At 41.0% G+C, this 23,042-nt stretch overlaps 1 protein-coding gene across 1 annotated transcript in view; it reads left to right on the top strand.

Annotated features, from left to right (window-relative positions):
* The window catches only part of LOC109912023 (SEC23-interacting protein), a 101,933-nt gene that overhangs the window by 56,300 nt on the left and 22,591 nt on the right, over positions 1–23,042 (top strand). Inside the window, exons 13-14 of the mRNA XM_048609199.1 lie at positions 9,378–9,563; positions 12,860–13,022. Coding sequence (XP_048465156.1) covers positions 9,378–9,563; positions 12,860–13,022 — 349 coding nt within the window. The remainder of the gene's footprint in view (positions 1–9,377; positions 9,564–12,859; positions 13,023–23,042) is intronic.

The following is a 23,042-nucleotide window of genomic DNA, read 5'->3' as shown; positions in this document are numbered from 1 at the left end:
CAGACACACACACACACACACACACACACACACACACACACACACACACACACACACACACACACACACACACACACACACACACAATATTGGTTCCTTCCAATTCAGGTGCAATGTGTCCCTCGTCAACATATCATTTCTATCCCTGAAGAGATCCCCCAAGGGTCCAAAAATGTGAATTCTTGCCCCCTGCTCCAGCTCTTCAGCCATGCATTCATCTGCTGTATCTTCTTGTTCCTACTGTCACTAGCATGTGGTACCGGTAGTTGACCAGATATTACTACCTTTGAGCACCTACTTTTTAACTTCCTGCCTAGTTTACTATATTCTCTCTGCAGAGCCTCAGCCTTTTCCATATCTATGTCATTGGTACCGATGTACACAATGACCTTCTGACGGCCACTCTACCCCTTTGGGATATTCTGCATCCGCACCCAGACATCCTTGACCCTGGAACCAGGGTGGCAACACACCATTCAGATGTCTCACTGATGGCTGCAGAAACATCTCTCTGTGCCCCAGACTAGAGAGTCCCCTATTACAATCAATTGCTTGGACCCTATTGCAGCACACACACTGGTGACTTGCGGTGGGAGAGGGAGAGACTTGGGAAGATATCTGTGTGGATTTCCTCCCACAGTCCAAAGAGTCATACAGATCCTTCGGTCCAACCAGTCCCTACCGAACATAATCCCAAACTAAATTAGTCCTACCTGCCTGCTCCTGGCCCATATCCCTCCAAACCTTTCCTATTCATTTATCCATCCAAATGTGTTCTAAATGTTGTAATTATACATGCAACCACCACTTCCTCAGGATGTTCATTCCACAGGCGAACCACCCTCTGTGGAAAAAAAAATTGCCTCATGTCTTTTTTCAGACTCTCTCCTCTCAGCTTAAAAATGTGCCCCCTAGTCTTGAAATTCCCCATCTTGGGGAAAAGATAACTATCATCAACTCTATCTGTACCTCTCATTATTTTATAAACTTCTTTCAGGTCACCTCAAAACCTCCAATGCTCCAGCGAAGAACAGTCCCAACCTATTCAGCCTTTCTTTATAACTCAAACCTTCCATATCTGGCAATATTCTGGTAAATCTTTTCTGAGCCCTCTCCAGCTTGATAATATCCTTCCTATAACTGGGCGACCAGAACTGAACACATTGGTGAGGTTTCTACTGGAACAATGTCCTGTACAATCTCAACATAACGTCCCAACTCTCATACAGCATTCTGAGTGGTATTGACAAGGTGATGTTGCGAGGAAGTTTCTGAACTGAAATGGAAGAAATAAGTATGCAAAGGAATTCCTTCCCTCTTAGAATAGTGAATGTCTGAAATTTTGCACCTAAGAGTGGCTTGGAGGCTAGATCACCTGAAAGTATTTGAACAGGAGATGGACAGATTTTTGAAATATCTGGGAGTTGAAGATTGAGGAGCTGGTATGAAAGAGGAGCTGAGGAGTAGGCAGATCAGCCATGATCTTATCAAATGGTGGGACAGGCTCGAAGGGCTAAATGACCTACTCCGAGTTGGACATTTTGGTCCAACCAGTCTGTTTCCAAACTAAACTAGCCTTACCTGCCTGCACTTGGGCCATATCCCTCCAAGCCTTTCCTATTTGTGTACTTATCCAAATGTCTTTTAAATGTTGTAACTGTACCTGCATCCACCACTTCTTCTGGTAGTTCATTCTACATATGAACGACTCTGTGTAAAAAAAAAAAAAAAAAAAACAGTTGGCCATGATGTCCTTTTTAAAGCTCTGTCCTCTCACCTTAAAAATATGCCCCCTAGTTTTGAACTCACCTGACCCTAGGGAAAAGACCCTTGCTATTCATCTTATCTATGCACTCATGATTTTATAAACCTCTATAAGATCACCTCTCAACCTCCTATGCTCCAGTGATAAACATTCCAGCCTATTCAGCCTATTTTTATAACTCAAACCCTTCATTCCAGCAACATCTTGGTAAATCTTTTCTGAACCCTGTCCAATTTAATGATATTTTTCCTATAGCATGGTGACCAGAACAGGCCTCACCAACGTCCTTTACAACCCCAAAATGATGTCCCAACCCCTATACCTAAAGGTCTGAGCAATGAAGGCAAATGTGCTAAACGCCTTCCTAGCAACCCCATCTATCTGTGATGTAAATTTCAAAGATTTATGTACCTGAACCCCTATGTCTCTCTCTGTTCTAAAACACTACCCAGGGCCCTGCCATTAATTGTATAAGTCCTGCCCTTATTTGTTTTACCAAAATGCAATACCTCACATTTATCCAAATTCAACTCCATCTGCCAATCCTCAGCCCGTTTGACCCAATTGATCAAGATCTCTTTGAAATCTTAGCCTTCTTCACTGTCCACTATACCACCAATTCTTGTGTTGTCTGCAAACTTACCGACTGTGCCTCCTATATTCTGATCCACATCTTTATACAAATGACAAACGAAAGTGAGCCCAGTACCAATCTAATTGGAACACCACTGGTCTCAGGCCTACAGGCCTGAAAAATAATCCTCGACCACCACCCTCTGAATCCTACCATCAAGCTGGTTTTGTATCCAAATGGCAACCTCACCCTGAATCCCATGTGATCTAACTCTACTAATTAGTCTACCATGCAGAACCCTGCTCCTATTTCTTTATGTTCTTCTGCTTTCATCAATCCAACCTGGAGAATTTGCCTTTTGGCCTTGTACATGTTCACTGGAGGCTTTGGTTGGCTGCTGCTTCATGTCTGGAAACTGGATGAGGAGGTAGCAACGGGCAATTGTTGCAACAACCATGGGCACGGATTCCCGGGCGCAGAAAGAGCAATTCCTCCAGTTATGCAGTAGCTACAAAAGGCTGGGCAGCCTGGAGTGCACAATGTAGGAGTAGCAGCAACAAGGCACTGCCAGGGAGGGGAAGCTTCTCTTTGTTAGCCTAGTCCTCTCAAATTCTGAATCGCATTTTTTCTAGCTGAAATGTCCAGCCCTACCACTTTGGAGATTAGCTCTGTTCTCTTCCATTGTTTCATAATTGTGCAGAAGGATTTGCGAGTGGAAGCTTGCTGTTTGCTTCATAGCAAAACTACATTTCAAGAAGTGCTTTAATAGTTGTAAATCACTTTAGGATGTTTTGTAGCTGAGAAGCGTGTAATATAAATGTGAGCCTTTTCAAAACCTAATCTGCTGAATTTATTTTGAATAAACATCTGTTTGAATATTAACATAGCAATCAGTCTAAATATTCTTATCAAAATTATTAGATACTAACTTATGCAGACAGTAAATACATGAATGGTATTTACTTTCATTATCCTCACCTGTATCTTTCTCCAATGTTCTGTGATTTCAGTTGTGATCCTAATTTCACAAATGCTAATTTGAGATGTAATTGAAATGCACAAGTGTTTTGTATACTGCAAAATTAATTATCTGATCAAAGATTGTAAAACAGCCAGAGTGTACTACATTACTTTGGCTTTCCAAAACACCAAAGTGCATGACTCTTTAGTGACTAATTTTGGAGATACTACCATTAATCAAAGTTTAATATTTTATTTATGAATTTCCCATTTATTAAAGTGCTAACAACTAAAAGCATAATTTAAAATAGTGTTTTGACTGCCCTAAATTAGTAAATAATTTAAATATTTTTAAAACAAACTTAAAAGCAGATTATGTTTTGACAGTGGGGAATTGCCGACTCAATTCCTTCTGTGATTCCTCAGGAGAAGTTTCCCCAAGACACTAAGAACTTCACTTTCAACCTAGCAACCATATACACTCTGGCCCTTCATTAATTTTAATACTTCTCCTCACCTCTGTCTTTGTCTCCCATCCAGTTATTTCCTTAACATTGCTCGAGAAACTCAGCAGGTCTAGCAGCATCTGCGGAGAGAAAGCAGAGTTAACGTTTTGGGTCCAGTGATCCTCCTTCAGATTCTCCAGAAGTTTCTGTTTTTGGTTCAGATTACAGAATCCACAGTTCTTAGGTTTTGTTTTGTTCAGTTCAGTCATTCCTTTAGTCTAAAGGACATAGATTTGAGTTTAACCAGATATCAGGCTGGTTGAATGACAAAGGATATTGGATCGTTCCTTCCAATGCCAAAATGACGCAATGCTGTGGGACTGTGCTGAACAGCAAAAATAACCTTGTTCTTTTGAGCCAATAGATGTCTATTTGTACCCCTCTCCCTGTCTTTCTTGACCTTAGCTCCAACAATTGCTGATATCTCAACTTCATTGGTGCTGCGATAGAAGCCATATCTAACTTGCCTTTGCTGCTTTTCCTCCTCCTCCCTCTGACACTTCCCACCCAAAACTAACCAAAACCTATTTCATTCTCCCAACTGTAATCTTCCTCATATCATTTCCAAGCACAAACTGTTCATGAGATCCACTTCCTGCTTCCTGGACCTCATTGCCGTAAACAGAACTCCTAAATTCCTTTCATGCACCTCATACTCAATACGTTGAGGACATAACCACCTGCAAGTTCCCCTCCAAGCCACTTCCCATCCTGACTTGGAACTATATTGCTGTTCCTTCAGTCTTGCTGGGTCAAATTCCTCAAATTCACTCCCTAACAGCATTGTGGATCTACCTACAGCACGTTCACAGCTCACCACTACTTTCTTAAAGGCAACCAGGTACAAGCAATAAATGTCAGCCCAGCCAGTGACACCCATGTCTCATTCATGATTTTATAAAAAAACTAGCATAGTCTGAATGATTCTTCCTCTGTCTATGTATCTTTCAAAGCCATAGCCCTAACACTTCCATCAAAAAACATTCCTTTGGCTCTGTTCTTGCAAACTGTTATTGAGGATGAAAATTTATCTCTGGATTTCTTATCTGGAAGATTGTTTTTGATAACCACTTACAGCTTTTTCCTATTTAATAAATAATCTGACATTTTTATGATTCCATGCCTCATTTTGTCCTCTTGAGAAGCTTTGAATTGCAGAATTCAATTATTCTCAATTCAGCAATCAAAACAACAAATGCATCTCCATTACTTGGTGTAAGTTTTACTCCAAAAAAAATCTCTAGATCAATGCTAACTCTAAACATTACTGCAAATCTGGAATATTTGCTGGGTTGGAGAGAATATTTTCAGTTTTCCTCAATATATGGATCTGTACTGGGTCCGCTGCTTTTCATCATTTATAGAAACGATTTGGATGTGAAGGTAGGAGGTTTGGTTAGTAAGTTTGCAGATGGCACCAACATTGGAGGTGTAGTGGACAGTGAAGATTACCTGAGAACAACAGGATCTTGATCAGATGGGGAGTGGCAGATGGAGTTTAATTTAGATAAATGTGAGGTGCTGCAGTTTGGTAAGGCAAATCAGTACAGGACTTATACACTTAATGGTAGGGTCCTGGGGAGTGTTGTTAAACACACAGATCTTGGAGTGAAGGCTCAGAGTTCCTTGAAAGTGGAGTCGCAGGTTGAAAGTAGAGTGAAGAAGGTGTTTGGTATGCTTGCCTTTATCGGTCAGTATATTGAGTATGAGTTGTGATTGAGTATAGGAGTTGGGAGCTCCTGTTGTGGCTGTACAGGACATTCGTTAAGCCACTTTTGGAATACTGCATGTAATTCTGGTTGTCCTGCTATAGAAAGAATGTTGTAAAACTTGAAAGGATTCAGAAAAGATTTACAAGGATGTTGCCAGGGTTGGAGGGTTTGAGCTACAGGGAGAGGCTGAATAGGCTGGGGCTATTTTTCCCTGGAGGGTCAAAGGCTGAGGGGTGATCATGGAGGTTTTTAAAATCATGAGGGCCATGGATAAGGTAAATAGGCAAGGTCTTTACCCCAGGGTGGGGGAGTCCAAAACCAGAGGGCAAAGATCTAAGGTGAGAGGGGAAAGATTTAAAAAGGGATCTGAAGGGCAGTTTTTTCATGCAGAGGGTGAGGCATATAAGAACATAGAATAGTACAGCACACTACAGGCCCTTCGGCCCACGATTATGTGCCGAACTTTTACCCTAAACCTAAGGTCTATCTAACCTCCACTGCTACCTTATACTATCATCCATATGCCTCTCTAATAGCCGCTTAAATGCCCCTAATGAGGCCGACTCCACTACCCTCTCCGGCAATGCATTCCACGCCCCTACCACTCTGAGTAAAGAACCTACCTCTGACGTCTCTCCGATATCTACCTCCTTTCACTTTAAAACTATGTCCCCTCGTAAAAGCTAGCTCCACCCTAGGAAAAAGTCTCTGGCTGTCTACTCTATCTATACCTCTGATCATTTTGTACACCTCTGTCAAGTCACCTCTCATCCTTCATCGTTCTAAAGAGAAAAGCCCTAGCTCTCTCAACCTTTCCTCGTAAGACCTTCCCTCCATTCCAGGCAACATCCTGGTAAATCTCCTCTGCACCTTTTCTCATGCTTCCACATCTTTCCTGTAATAAGGTGACCAGAACTGGACACAATACTCCAGATGTGGCCGAACCAGGCTTTTGTATAGCTGGAGCATAACTTCACGGCTCTTGAACTCAATCCCTCTATTAATGAAAGCTAACACACCATACGCCTTCTTAACAACTCTATCCACCTGGGTGGCAGCTCTCAGGGAACTGTGAACATGAACCCCAAGATCCCTCTGCTCCTCCACACTGCCAAGAATCTTTCCATTAACCCAGTATTCTGCTTTCAAGTTTGTCCTTCCAAAATGAATCACCTCACACTTTTCAGGGTTAAACTCCATCTGCCACTTCTCAGCCCAGCTCTGCATTCTGTCAATGTCCCTTTGTAACCTAGAACAGCCCTCCGCACTGTCCACAACGTGACCCACCTTCGTATCATCCGAGAACTTGCTAATCCACCCTTCCACTCCTTCATCCAAATCATTTACAAAAATCACAAGTAGAAGAGGACCCAGAACAGATCCTTGTGGTACACCACTTGTAACTGAGCATCATGTTGAATATTTTCCGTCCACTACCACCCTTTGTCTTCTAAGGGTCAGCCAAATCTGAATCCAATCTGCCACATTTCCCCCTATCCCATGCCTCCTTACCTTCTGCATGAGCCTACCATGGGGAACCTTATCAAACGCCTTACTTAAATTAATGTATACCACATCCACTGCTCCATCTTCATCCACGTGTTTGGTCACCTCTTCAAAGAATTCAATAATGTTTGTGAGGCATGATCTACCCCTCACAAACCCATACTGACTATCACGAGTCAAACTGTGCCTTTCCAAGTGATCATAAATTCTGTCTCTCAGAGCCCTTTCCAATAATTTGCCCACCATTGACGTAAAACTAACTGGCCTGTAATTTCCAGGGTTATCCCTGCTCCCTTTTTTGAACAAGGGAATGACGTTTGCCTCTTTCCAATCTTCCGGCACTATACCCATGGACAGTGATGCATATATGGAATGAGCTGTTAGAGGAAGTGGAGGAGGCTGGTACAATTACAATATTTAAAAGTAATCTAGATAGGTATATGAATAGGAAGGGTTTGGAGGGATATGGGCTAATTCTGGCAAATGGGACAAGATTAATTTAGGGTATGTTTTTGGCATGGACGAGTTGGACCGAAGGATCTGTTTCATGCTGTACATTTCTATGACTCTATATGGTTATTTTTCTGATACATCATAGGGATGGCCAAGTGATGTTATCGCTGGACTGTTAATCCAGAGACCCAGATAATGTTCTGGGGTTGCGGGTTGAAATCCCTCCACAGCAGATGGTGGAATTTGAATTCAAAATAAAAGTATAATCTGGAATTAAGAATCTAATGACGACCATGAATCGATTGTCGTTGTCGATTGTTGGAAAAACCCATCTGGTTCACTAATGCCTTTTAGGGAAGGAAACTGCCATCTTTACCTAGTCTGGCCCACATGTGACTCCAGACCCACAGCAATATAGTTGACTCTGAATTCCTCTCGGGGCAATTAGGGATGGGCAATAAATGCTGCCTAGCCGGCAACACCCTCATCCCATTAATGATTTTTTTTAACAATCAAGCAAATGTGACCTATCCCTTGAAAATAAAAGTGCATTTCAATTCTGCAGTGACTATGCCAGCATATTTGGGAAATGTCTGCAGAACATGGCCACAGGTTTTGATGGGCAATAATACAAAACAAGTTTGTATTTACTAGCAACTAGAAGTTCAAATTCTAACTCCTTGAGCTTTCCATTCTATCCTCAGCTGTCATTCACATATTTGTTGTGACCTACACTACTGCTGTGAGAATTGATGCTGAAGATGCTGCTGTTGGTTTCTTATGTGTTTAGTGCATGCCTTCGTGCACATCTCTGAAATTAAAGTAAAAACGGTGTATGTGTGTGTCTGTGTTGGTGTGTGTGTCTGTGTGAGAGAGAGAGAATGAAACTGACCACCACCTGGCAAGTTACATTTTCTTTAAAAACGTTCAGTTTCTCTTACAAAACAATCAGTTTCTTCTTTCAAGTTTACTTCATATGAACTATGTCTGAAGCATTAATTATCATTTATTTCTGATATTCACAGGATGATCCCAGCATAAATCATCATCATCTTTCCTTACAGTCCCTTGTTTCTGCCTTCTAGACAACACCTAACTTCACTCCATAGAATATAGAACAGTACAGCGCAGTACAGGCCCTTCGGCCCACGATGTTGTGCCGACCTATTATCCTACTAAGATCAATCTACCCTGCATACCCTACGTTTAACTATCCTCTATGTGCCTATCCACAATCGGCTTTTCTCATCAATCGCAGCAGATGCCCCTGTGCTTTTTTTCTTACATCACTGACCAAGTCTTCAAATGAGTAATTTCAAAGCATTTGATCTGCTGTTCGTGACTTCCTACTTGTAGTGTAATATTCTTGCAGGGGAAAATAAAAGTAGTTAACCTCAGACTTTGTGAACATAGCTGTACAATTTTCAGTCTGGGCCTTAATCTCTGTGATTCACAATTCTGTCATGTTCTAATTCCAACCTTTCCATACTAAGCATTCTACATTTGATCCTCACACTAATTTGAATGTGATATCTCACTTGTATATAATTTTTAATTTCCATAATGGCATGAATGGTCATTTTAGGATCATTTCTAGGTCTTGATTGATGAGTCCCTGAAACTACACCCCATAATTGTTAAAGCCAGCAGAAGCAATGTCTCTATTAATCTATGAAGTCCTCTCAAAATTTCCCAAGTCCCATTTGGATCACCTATCATTCTTCTAAACACAAGTAGAGGAGAGGGGATTACATCATGCTCCATCTCAAAGATGGTATTTACTGCTACCTTTCAATATTTGATTGTTCTTCTCAAAGCTGAGCTAAGTTTGTAAGAATTACATTTGAAATTGTTTAGTGAGAGGACCAGGGTGATGCAATTTACTTGCTTTTCTTTTCTAGAGTTGAAGGAAAGCCTGTCCCGCATGGGCTCGGATTTGAAACAAGGCTTCATTAGTTCTCTGAAGAATGCCTGGCAGACGCTGAATGAATTTGCACGTGCCCACACCTCCTCAACCCAGCTGCAAGCTGAGCTAGAGAAGGTAGCTAACCAAATTAAAGAGGAGGAAGAAAAACATGTGGAGGAAGGTAAATGTTATCCGGCACTATTATATAATTTTTAAGTTTTAATACTTATGGAAAGATATATTCATTTACACAAAAATTACTGAATTTCTTTAGTGTTATGTTCAGCCAGCACAGTTAAGTGTGTTTATCAACTTGGCCTGCTGTGTTCATGCAGCTCTACACCTTGTTATCTCATGTTTATATTGTCCACATTTTAGAGAGAGATTCTTGGTGCCACAGGGAAATGAGGGAGAAGCCATTGCTGATGATGATGCATTTATTTTTTGGATAATTGTAATATAATCATGCAAGGATAGTGTCACCAAGTAGGATGAAGAAGTCTGGCATCAGAGGAAGAGGAAGATGTTTCGGTCAATCTTGCTGTAAGAAGTTTGTATAGGAAAAGGAACTATAATGTATCGTAGTCACAATCGCAGAGCATATTTGTTATGATTTTGGGTGGTTTCATGCTTTGAATAGTTTGAAAGCTGAACTGGAGGGATTGGAACAAGAAATTATGGAAATAACGGGTGCGCAGCTAAGAGTTGACAATATGCTCAAGGAGTAGAGACCAAAGATATCGGGCATTATTGAAAATGGAAGGATAAGTTTTCTTTGTCACAGGAGTGTAATGTTAATGCCACTGTTCAATGATAGATGCACAATATGTGAGAATAGAGAGCAATTAACTATGTCAGTAACTGGAGTTATTTGTTCAGAGTTGCAGGAGACAGAAATGAGAAAGAAATCAAGTGAGCAAGAGATGGTTCTTATCGCTGAGATGAGGTTGGAGAGAGCAAGAGAGGATAATTTATCAAAAAAAAAGGAGGAAACGAGTTCAAGGTGAAAGCGGTCGAGGGACTGAATATCTAGTGCCTGATAGTAAGGCAAAAGGATTGATTTAAAAATGCAGCTGCCTTGATAATCTCTGATTGTATTGCTGGATAAATTTAAGCTTCTTGTGCTTGGTGTTAGAAGTGGGGATGGAGCAATGCTGGTAACTTTTGTTCAGAATGTGAACATTGAAGAGTGAATGTGAAGGCATATTCCCTCTAATTTTCTTTCCGGCTGCACGACCTCCGAAGCCTGAGTGCAGCTGGAAGTCAGTGCTGCGATCGGCATGCCATCGTGCTGCACAAAACATTGGAGTGGTTATGTGCATGTACATGATTAAACAAGTTGACAGTTGCAGGGGTATCTTGAAAAAATGGGGGCTGGGGGTGGTGAGGTGAGAACGAAAGGTAAAGCTTTTGATGTCAGTAGATTCAAGTTTCAAAAATGGGCAGAAACATGGGACTGATGCTGGTAGCAATTAGTCTCGTTTAATTTTAAACTACCGCCAGTGCTTCTAATATAAGGTGGGGTTGAGGCAATAGACTGTCTGCTGATGCTGCCACAGCTCATCACAGCCCACAGATGTGCTGAACACCATACCATATTAATTTGTCTTCCACTTCATATGACTATAATTTGATAGATGTCATGTCAAATGAAACAGTCAAGTGATAGCGTGTATTACTAACTATCTTTTCCAATTATTGTTTTAAAACTGCATGGTTTGATCTTAGCTGCTTTTTTTTGATGTGCTTTTGCCACCTACTTTCTTTACATATTTGTTCTTCCTTTGTCTTAAAAAGACACAGTAGCTCCTCACTGCACCAGGTACCAAGTTTTTGACCTCACAAAAATTAGAAATATGTTTTTCCTTTCTCTGGAGACCTGGCTTTCTTCACCAGAGAAGGATAAAATTACAGTGTTGCCTCTTGCAAAGATAGGAAGAATGATAATTGGACTGTATTTTGTAGTGGACTGAAGTTCATTCACATACTGGATTTGAATTATAATTTGGATCTCAGATATCTTATATTATTAACCTTGTGCAACAATGACTTTATATGTTTTAACTGCAGTTTCAATATTAGGCAGAACTCTTTTTTTGTTCATGGAATGTGGTAGTCATAGGCTAAGTCTGCCTTCAGCCCTAATTTCCCTGAAGAAAGCAGTAGGGAGCTGCCTTCTTAAACCATGTAATCCTTGAGGTTGTTCAGAATTCTAAGGATAATGGGTATATTATGAATAAATACAAATTACATGAAAGCTCTGCTGACTTCTTATAATGAGGCTTTTTTTATATTCGTTCATGAGACGAGGGCGTCGCTTTTAGGCAGCATTTATTGCCCATCCCTAATTGCCCAGAGGGCAGTTCAGAGTCAACTGCATTGCTGTGGGTCTGGAGTCACATGTAGGCCAGACCAGGTAAGGATGACAATTTCCTTCCCTAAAGGACATTAGTGAACCAGATGGGTTTTTTCCATCAATCGGCAGCAGATTCATGGTTATCATTTGATTCCTAATTCCTGATATTTATGGAAATCAAATTCCACCATTTGCCATGGCGGGATTCGAACCCAGAGCATTATCTGGGTCTCTGGATTAATAGTCCAGTGATAATACCGGGAGGCTATTGCCTCCCCTCGTGGCCAACAATATCACCAGTTGGAGCACCTCGTGCATGCTCAAAATCACTGCATTTATTTTGAAGTGTTAGATAGATGCAGGAAAAAGGGGATAGGATTAGAAAATACATAAGATATTTATGGATCAACCACCCTCTCAACAATAAGCAGCATAATGAAAGAATTTCTTAGATAATCTCTGCCTTAAAAGTTACACATGCTCAATTTAGAATATTTAGATTAAGGTTTTATTGTCATGTGTGCTCAGTACGGGGTACAAGAGTACAGTGAGAAATGTACAATGTCACCCACGTGGCACCATCTTGGCTACAAAGTTCCTAGGTACAAAATCTTAATTATAGAAATAGAAAAATAAAGAAATAAGTTTAAAAAGTTCAGCACTACAGTCTTGTTAGCATGAAAATAAAAAACAAAATAAAAGTTAAAATGTCATACATTGCAATTCTTTCATAAGCCATGGGCCTGCAGATACAATTTGGATTGATAGGTATCAATGGGCTCATTGCAGAAATAGCAAGGTATGCACCAGGTAATGCCATACGGATGAAGCAAGTTGTACTATTGGAGTCATCCCATTTTTTTAATTACGGACTGTTTGTAGCTAAATAAATGTTACATAAGTTAGTATTCTTTGGTAGGAAAATCATCAAGTTGTAGAGGTCCTTTTAAGCAAACCCATGAAACCATGCTTGTGCAGTTGGCCCTTGGCCACCATCTTGAATGTATTGGGAGCAGACACTCAGTTTTAATAAACCAGAATAATGATCCAGGTATCTTTGGTGTTTTCTTGTACAATAGCATGAAATTACATGATTTATACTGTAGTCACTTAAATCCTAGAACAAAAGTTGGTGGAAAGTCCAGAATCACCCAAGGATGAGGATTCAACAGTGAAGATCGGAATGCTAAATGGCGGGCATCGCATTGATTATGTTCTACAAGAAAAACCAATTGAGAGCTTCAATGAATATTTGTTTGCTCTTCAGAGCCATTTATGTTACTGGTAAGCACACGGTCTATTTGTAAGAAAACAGATATTAACAGTTTAACCTACACTTTTTTCTTGATGCCAAACAAGTTGACAATTTTGAGTAATATTGCAGTGTTTTAAGTGTTAGAAAAGTCCTAGGGATAATTTAACCCTTAGTCAACGAAAAGTAATATTAAACAACAACAAAGTTGCTGGAAAAGCTCTGCAGGTCTGGCAGCATCTGTGAAGGAAAAAAGAGTTAACGTCTCGGGTCCGGTGACCCTTCCTCAACTGATGGTGGCTGGGAAAACGTCAGTTTATATGCAGAAAAAAGGGAAGGGGATGGGATAGGGAGTAAACAATAGGATAGAGCCCGAAGAGAGAGAAGAGCAGTTGGATAGACAAAGGAGTTGATAATGGTCTGGCTAGGAAGGTGACCAGCTGTTAATGGGGACTGTTAGTGACTAACAGTAGGTAGTGCGTAATGGCAGGCAATGTGATAACAAGGCCTGGTGTGTGGGGTAGGGGCTAGGACATGGGAGAGTTTAGGCCCTAAAATTATTGAACTCCATATTGAGTCCAGAGGGCTGCAGGGTCCCCAAGTGGAAAATGAGATGTTGTTCTTCCAGCTTGCATTGAGTTTTGCTGGAACGCTGCAGCAAGCCAGAGACAGAGATGTTGGCCACGGAACAGGGTGGTGCATTAAAGTGGCAGGCAACTGGTAGTTCAGGGTCTTTTTTGCGAGCAGAATGTAGATGTTCTGCGAAGTGGTCATCCAGTCTACGCTTCATTTCCCCAGTGTAGAGGAGACCACATTGAGCAGCAAATGCAGTAGACTAAATTTTGGGAAATGCAGGTGAAGTGTTGCTTCACCTGGAGGGTATGTTTGGGCCCTTAGATACTGGGGAGGGTGGAGATAAATGGGCAGGTGTTGCACCTTCGCTGGTTACAGGGGAAGGTGCCGTAGGGCTGTGGGGGGGGTGTTGGGGGTGAAGGAAGTGTGGACCAGGGTGTCCCGGAGGGAACTGTCCCTGCGGAAGGCGGACAAGGGAGGAGAGTGGAATATGTGTCTGGTGGTGGCATCTTGCTGAGGTGGCAGAAATGGCGTCTGATGATCTTCTGGATGTGGATGCTGGTGGGATGGTAGGTAAGCACAAGGGGAACCCTATCGCTGTTGCGGGAGGGGATAAAAGGGGTGAGGGCAGGTGTGGGAGATGAGCCGAACCTGGCTGAGGGCCCTGTCGACAAAGGAGCTGGGAGTCCTCAGTTGAGGAAGAAGGTGGACGTTTCGGAGGCTCCCTTGTCGAAATTGGCCTCATCTGAACATATTTAACAGAGACAGAGGAACTGAGAGAATGGGATGGAGTCTTTACAGGAAGCAGGGTGTGAGGATGTATAGTCCAGGTAGCTGTGGGAGTCAGTGGGTTTGTGGGGGATATTAGTGGCCAGTCTATCCCCAGAAATGGAAACATGTTGAGGAAGGGAAGGGAGGAGTCAGAGACAGACCAGGTGAAAGTGGGGGCAGGGTGGAAATTGGAGGCGAAATTGATGAAGTTTTCCAATTCCGGACGAGAGAGGGAAGCAGCACCGATGATATCATCGATGTATCAGAGAAAGAGTTGTGGGTAAGGGCAGGATTGGAAGAAGGAATGTTTCACATACCCCATGAAAAAACAGGCATAACTAGGGCCCATGTGGGTACCCATGGCCACCCCTCTTAACCTGAAGAAAATGAGAGGAGTTAAGAGAAGTTGTTGAGGGTGAGGATGAGCTCGGCCAAGCGGAGGAGGGTGGTGGTGGGTGGGGATGGTTCAGGTCATTGCTCCAGGAAGAAGCAGAGAACCTTAAGACCCTCCTGGTGGGGAATGGATGTGTAAGGGGATTGCACGTCCATGGTAAAGAGGTGGTGGCTGGAACCGGCATACTGGAAGTTTTGAAACCGGCATAAGGCATCGGAAGAATCATGAATGTACGTGGGCAGGGATTACACCGGGAGGAGAGGACGGAGTCCAGGTAGGAAGAGATGAGTTCTGTGGGGCAGAAGCAGGCTGAAACAATGGGTCTGCCAGGACAGTCCTGTTTGTGGATTTTTGGGAGGAGGTAAAGCGAGCTGTGCAGGGCTGGGGGACTGTCAGCTTGGAAGCAGAGGAGGGGAAATCACTGGATGAAGTGAGATCAGTTACCATAGTAGATACAGTGGCTTGATGTGGCATGGTGGGGTCAAGGTCCAGGGGAAGGTAGGATGAGGTATCAGAGAGTTGGCGCTCAGCCTCTGCAACATAGAGGTCACTGCGCCAGACTACAACAGCACCTTCCTTATCGGCAGGCTTAATAACAAAGTCAGGGTTAGATCTGAGTTTCTCCAAAAGCAATATTGAGTAGGTTATAAAGTGGAATTAAGATTGGAATGTCAGATTACCACCAGGGTAGATTAGGTGGGAATTGCTTTTAAATATTTCTAAGTCTTCCCCCATTTCTTCACACAACTCAATATAAACTTTAAAAAGATGGGCTGAAAGAATTCTCAGTTTTCATATTACTCCTATTTTACACAATTTCATCAGTCACAAGTTAAAGCCAATTGTCTACTCCGTTTTATACCATTGTTAATCAGCATTGGAAATGTTACCAGTGGAGCCAGTTATGCATTTAAACACAGTGCTGGATTTTACAATAGACTTATAATGTTATTTGGAAGTGTTCTGCTAATTCAGACCATAATCCTTGTGAATATCCTTGTTCTGTGAAGACTTATAAACCAGCTTTCTGTGAATGGGGAGCTTCCAAAAGACGAGAGATAAACTACTTTCCCTTGTAGTATCAGATTTTTGATGACCAATAATCATGCTTTTGGCACTCAATATCAAAACGTACAATTGTAAATCCTTTTGCCCCATTTATAACCCTGATACGAGGTATACAAATATCTGTACATGAAGAAAAAATTCTTTTGATTTGAAATAAATGGAACCAATTTTAAGTAGAATGTCTGAGTTCGCTCAACATTTGAAATGTTCAAACATGCTGTTTAAGTTTCTAATCTTGTTTCATTCCACTGGTTTGAATTGTAGCTTTATCACTCCCAAATATACTTAAATTGTTGTTCGTTTCTTTAATGTATTTGTTGAAACTTGCCTGTTACTGGATGAATCATTAAAGGGGATTGCCAATTGCTAGGATTACTAGAAGGGGCTATGTCAACACTCTTGAAGTGTAAACTTTGTCTTCATGGTTTACACTTTAACGGGAGCCTTTAATATGGGTGCAATAGTTTGTTTTATAAAAATGTCCTCTTGTATGACTGGACATATGATTACAAATGATCAAGTACTTGGTACTTCTCACAGTAGCCCTGAGAGATTTACTATGTTGAAGAGTTAGTTGTCATGTAATTAAATGCAATTAAAAGTCTTGCAATTTTCTGGCATTTAATTATGCAAATTCATTCATTACATTTGTTGTCAGTATAGACAACTGGAGGCGTTTAGAAATACATAGATATGTTTGTTTAGTTATTATTTTGCACCTGTATAATCTTAAAAAGTATAACTTTACCATCTTTAATTTTTCTCATGCTTTCAAGCAAACAGTTCACGTAATCTTAGTGTCCATTGCTCAGTATTGGAAATAAGTTTGTCTAAGAATGAGATGTGGAAGGAAAACACTATATGTTAGTCGTCATTTTCGGCAGATTCATTGCCCTTCATGGTGAGCAGGGAGTTTATCGGCTGTAGAGGCAGTTTTACCAAACTTCCAGGAAGGTGCCGGGATTACTTTGCATTTCTCCTTTTCTGGGTAAAAGTGCTGGCTCACGTACTACAGGTCCATGCACTTCAAAAATGTTTGATGCTTTTCCCTAGCATTTCTCATAATGCAAATGCAATCTCACCCAGTTTAGTGAAGAACGTAGGACGGCATGACCAAACAGTGCGAGGCACCCTAAAAATGAGGTATCAACCTAATGAAGACTATGTGCGTCCTCCTTCTAGTGTTTAACCTGTGATAGACAGAGCTAAGTGATTCTATAACCAAAGGAACAGATCTAAGCCCTTCAGTTCTGCCATATCCAGTCATGCCTGGTGGCAAACAATTAAAATAAGAACCAAGAAAAGACTTCACTAAGAACCCCATCCTGAGTGATGAAGGAGCCCAGCACATCCTGAAGAATTTGCAACTATCATCAGAAGTGCTGAGTGAATGATTCATCTCAGCCTCCTACTGATTACCTCAACATCACAGATGCCAAACTTTAGACACAGAAACAGAAGTTGCTGGAAAAATTCAGCAGATTTGGTAGCATCTGTGCAGAGAAATTAGAGTTAATATTTCAGGTCTAGTGACCCTTCCTCAGAACTGGACCCTACACGTTAACTCTGATTTCTCTTCATAGATGCTGCTAGACCTGCTGAGTTTTTCCAGCAACTTCTGTTTTTACTTCTGATTTACAGCATCTGCAGTTCTTTCTGTTTATATTGTCAATCTTCAGCCAATTTGATTCACTCTAAGTGATAGCAAGACACACTTGAAGGCACTGGATACTGCAAAGGACATAGGCCTGACAACATTCCAACAATAGTACTGAAGACTTGATCTCCCAAACTAGACACACCCTTTGACAAGCTATAGTGCAACAACAACACTGGCATCTACTAAGCAAAGTGGAAAATTGCCCAAGTATGTTTACAAAAGCAAAACCAGTCTGACACAGCTAATTAGTTTCTCTTTGGTCTGCTTTTAATCATCATCAATGGCACATACTCAACAACTTACTTACTGTTCAGTTTGAATTCTGCCAGGACCATTTAGTTCTTCACATTATTACAGCCTTAGTCCAATTACAGATGACAGTTGAACTCCTGGTCCAATGAAAATATTTGCCCTTAACAACAAGGCTGCACTTGACTGAGTATGAATTCAGGGAGCACTAGCAAAACTGGAGTCAGTGGGAATTTGGCGATAAAGTTGACTTCTCTGTTTGAAGTCCTACCTAGCACAAAGGAGGATGATTGTGGTTGTTGAAGGTCTATCTTAGTCCTGGTATATAACTGAAGAAGTTCCTGAGGGTAGTGTCCACAGCCCTACTATTTTCAGCTGCTTCAGCAATGACCTGAGCTCCAACATCAAGTCAGAGATGAGGATGTTCGATAATGATTGCAGATTCTTAGTGTTCTGGACCAGACCAGACCCCCTCAAAGTAATTTTAGAAGGTAGCTTAGACCCTAATGTTTTCTGATTTTAAGGTAGAAGTGAAGAAACATGTTCCAGATGTGATGTGACTGGTCAAACTACTTGACTTTAAGCAAAACAATTTATTTAAACACTACAGTTAAAATACAAACAAAAGAAAGAGGAATTTAGAATATTTTAGCTAATAGAAAACTTAACCGAATAATTGATACCATGACTATTACTAATTGACAGTTCAGATATAGCAACATCCCATAAACACACGCCTGGCAAAAAATTCGGACACAAATACTCTCATGCAGTTCTCCAATCCAGGAGGGAAAAACAAACCAGAGAAAATTCAGAGAAAGTAGCAGCTAGGTGATATTCACTGAAGCTTCCAATTCTTTTGAGACCCCAAAGGTGGCTTATGCTTCTGAATAAAACCAAAACCTAGAAATCTGGATCTGTGAGAGCTGACCACACCCATTCAGGCTGTTTCTTAAAAAAAAAACCCAAGGCCTCCCAAGCTGTTTACTCTAGTGGTTCAGGTAGACTGCTCAGAGCCTCTGCCTTACAAGCTTTCTTATAAAGAAAAAGGACAAAATAAATTCTTAAAGTCATATCATCATCACATTAGTTACTGAAACAGTCACTATCCATATCCAGCCAGCTCGAGACGAAATCCAGTCTTGAATTGAGAAGCCACATGTTATGTTTGTGCCACAAAGGTGCCAAGGGATGACTATCTCCAAAAAGGAAGAATCTAATCATCTCCCTCGACATCAATGATGTTACCATTTTTGAATTTGCATTGAGTCATACCCTGGCAATTGCCACCAACCGGAAATGGGACCACCTGTTTAAAGACTGTTGCTACCATAACAGGTCAGACACCAGAAATTCTGCAGTACATAACTCCTCTCCCTAATGCCTGTCATTATCTGCAAGACCCAAATGTGATGGAATACTCACCACTTACCGCGATTGATATAGCTCCAACAATGCTCAAGAAGCTGCAGCACCATCCAGGGCAAAGTAGCCCACTTGACTGTCACCCCCTTCATATCCCAAAGCACAGTGACAGCAGTGTGTAACATCTCCAAAATGCAATGCAATAATTTAACAAGGCTCCTTCAACAGCATTTCCAAACCTGAAATCTACAGCACCTAGAAGGAAAAAGGCAGCAAACCACACACTATCCTGACTTGGACTAATGTAGTAATTCCTTCACCATCTCTGGGTCAAAATCTTAGAACTGCCTTCTAAATGCACTTGGACTTCAGAGGGTCAAGGAAGCAGCTCACCACCATCTTCTCAAGGACAATTAAGGATGGGCAATAAATGCTGGCCTAGATAATACGTTTTAAAATATTATGAAAGGTAGTATTGCTTTATGGGGATTTGATATAATTCTATTTGTAACTTGATTTTAAAAATTAAAACTGGGAAGCACCTGGGCAGCTTAACACATGGGCATCCATTTCTTGGAGAGGAAAGCATATTTGATACCCTAAGCTACTTGATTTTTAAACTGTGCCATGCTGCTGCGTGGAAATATGAGAGAAAGGGAGACGAAAAAGCTCAACTTTCCAGATCATAGTCAAAATTAGATTGCTCAGAAATTTAACTGGAAGCAAAGGTGATACAGGTTTGCCAGTTGAGAGATTTGATATTAAACTTAAGTGGTGCAAACTGTTGAATTATTAAAATAGTATCAATGAAATTTCTTCATTTTTTCAGTTTTTTGCATTAACTAAAATATATTGGCATGGATCTAATATAAATTAGTTAGTGCTTTATATTTAAATTTACCTACATAACAAAACATTCAATCCATGTAAAATGTAGGCACCACAATAAAGTTAATAACTAGTTACAAAATTTACAAAAGATGGCAGTTCTGATTCACCTTGATCTGTGAGCCATGGATTTGAAAATAAAGGGATAGCTACAAATCATGATCCTGCTCAGCATAGCTGAACAAAATTGAAATTTACTAAATCAATTCAATGCCTCCTCTGGGATTAAGAAATCTTTCATCTGACTCTTTACATATGACCGCAACTTTGAAGTAAAGCATTTACATGTTTCTAGGTGATCGGCTACACACAGCCGATAGACACAAAATGAATAAATATTGGCCATTACTGGAATTGTGCAAAAAAATCCCATGCTCTACATGCAACAATCAACTTACAGTATATTAGCGAGCAGACTTGCTATCCTCATTCTCTTCCTACCTCCCTCCAACCCTGAGAATTGGTCCTGAGAAGGTGGTGTTTACCCAATTTCTTTAGTGTCAATAATCTCATAGAGTGGGTGTCCCCATAATGCTGCTGGGAAGGGAAATACAAGATTTTCATCTTGGAATCTGGCAGCAGTAAAGAACCGAGATATAGTTTCAAGTCACGTTGGTGCATGACTTGGAAGGGGATTTGTGGTGGTGCTTACATGCATTTGTTGCCCGTGTTCTTTATGAAGATAGTGGCCATGGGTTTGGAAGATATTATTAGTACATGGCATTCTGTAGATCACACATTTTGCTGTCACTATGCACCAGTGTTGGAAGGAATGAATCGTAAGGGTGCCAATCAAGAGGTCTGTTTTGCCTTGCATAATGAGTTTTCTGAATATCATTGGAGCAACACTAATCTGTCAAGTGGAAAATATGCCTTGCATTGCAAGCATGTGTGTGATAGATGGTGAACAAATTGTGAATATTGCTGAGTAAGTGCTGTCTGATTGTACTGTTGACCACTTCCATTACTTTCAGAGGAGACCAAATGGGTAGTAATGGGTTGGTTTGAGTTTGCCCAGCTTTGTACGTACTGGACATCTGGCCAGTTAGCCGTATTGTCATTTAGCTGTACTGGAACAGCTTGGCTAGAGGCATAGGTAATTATGGATACTACCTCTGTTACTGCAGCTGAATCTTATCAAGGCCCAAAGGTTTTGCTATATCCTGTAGAAAATATAATAAAAACAAAATTGCTGTATCCAGTCCCTTTTGCTATATTTTGATATCATGTGGAGTGAATCGAATTGGCTGAAGGCTGGCATCTGTGATGGTGTGTACCTCAGGAGGAGGTCAAATGAATCATCCATTTAGTATTGTTGAGGATGGAGAAGTCTTTGCATCCTCCCTCTATGGCTTGTTGTTTAATTGTTTAATTGGCAGCAATGCTGAGCTTCTGGATTTGATTTGTTCTTTGTGTGATTGCCTATCTCTGCCTATAACATGCTGCCTCTACTGTTTAGCATGCATGTAGTTCTATGTTGTAGCTTCACAAGTTGGCACCTTGATTTTACATATGCTTGGTACTGTTCCTACCAAACTTTCCTACATATCTCATTAAACTAGTGTTGGTCCCCTTGTTTGATGGCAATGATAGTGAGGAATGTGCTGGGTCATGATGTTATAGATAGTGATTAAATATAGTTCTGATGGCATCCAAATATGATTACCCAATTTTGAGCACCTTGCTCCGTTATAAATCTTGTAGTACTGTTCCAGCATAATGTCAGTAAGAAAGGATTTCAGTAGTTGGTGGGTCAGTATACCTGAGAGTTGAATAGGCAGTTCAGGAGATGTCTCCTTCTAATGGGAAAAGGAGCATATATCACTTTCAGTAATTCGTACCTAATTATGCCATAGCATAAATTAGTTGGTGTACATGTATACTGTCACAGATATCAGCAACAACATGTAACCAGCATTTCAATATACAGTTTACAATATTATAGTTTATTGAGAGGCTTTTAGTAGCCCTACACTTATTGAGACTTAGTTCGTCCAGTTCTGTGCGGGACAATGGGCAGTAAGACTGTGCCACCAGTCCATTGTGATTTCTTTCACTCCAACCCAGGGTGGTGTTCTACTTTTGAAGATTCTCCTTAAATGTATGTCACCAGGTCTTTGACCAGCCCCAGTCAACTTTAGTCATCTGGTGTTCGTTCTGTTGTCACCAGCACATGTGCGTCCGTGAGGTGAAATATTTTTCCTGCTCATCACATCATCTCTCTGGCACAATGTCCTGTAGTTACCTCTGATCAGTGTTTTGTAGCACTTCCTCATTGGTCCTTTTTTGTCACTTAATGATGTCCAGGATTCTACATAGCAATGTCAATAGAAGATGTACAACTTACATGACACCTTTGCTGTTCTGTTCAATGTCACACTGGCATAGATTGCCCATCACAGTGCTAACTGCATGTACAGTCAGAGCTTCATGACCATAGTGATGGGTTGGATGCTCTTACTGTGTACAAAGGCAAAAATTAAAAAGACAAAAGTAAGGGCTTTGTATCTGAATGTACATGGCAACCGAAACAAAATAGATGAATTGATGTTGCAAACAGAAATAACCATTGCACAGAATAGCTACAGGGTATCATAGATTGGGACCAGCTTAATGAAGGGTACATGACTCTTAGGAAAGACAGGAAGGTATGAAAACATGAATGTTAATAAAAGATAGTGTTAGCCAAATAAGGAGGGATGCTAGGTTATGGAAACCAGGATGTAGAAGTGCTTTGGTTAGAGGTGCGAAATGATAAAAGCAAGGAGTCACTAGTGGGAGTGGTGTGCAGGCTTCCTAACAGTAAATACACAGTAGATGGAGTATAGAGGAAGCGATAATGGGAACTCGTCAGAAAAATATAGCGATTATTGGGGATTTTAACTGATGTGTAGACTAAAAGAATCAGGTGGCCAAAGGTAGCTACATGAAGAGTTCATAAAGTGCTTTTGCTGTATTTTCTGAGAAAAAACACCTGGAGCCAACAAGAGACCAAGCTATCATAGACAACAAGGTGCAGGGCTGGATGAACACAGCAGGCCAAGCAGCATCATAGGAGCAGAGCTCCTATGATGCTGCTTGGCC

The sequence above is a fragment of the Rhincodon typus genome, chromosome 20 (genome assembly GCF_021869965.1).
Source record: "Rhincodon typus isolate 14 chromosome 20, sRhiTyp1.1, whole genome shotgun sequence".
Taxonomy (NCBI): Eukaryota; Metazoa; Chordata; class Chondrichthyes; order Orectolobiformes; family Rhincodontidae; genus Rhincodon; species Rhincodon typus.
This window is presented reverse-complemented; position numbering and strand designations above follow the sequence as displayed.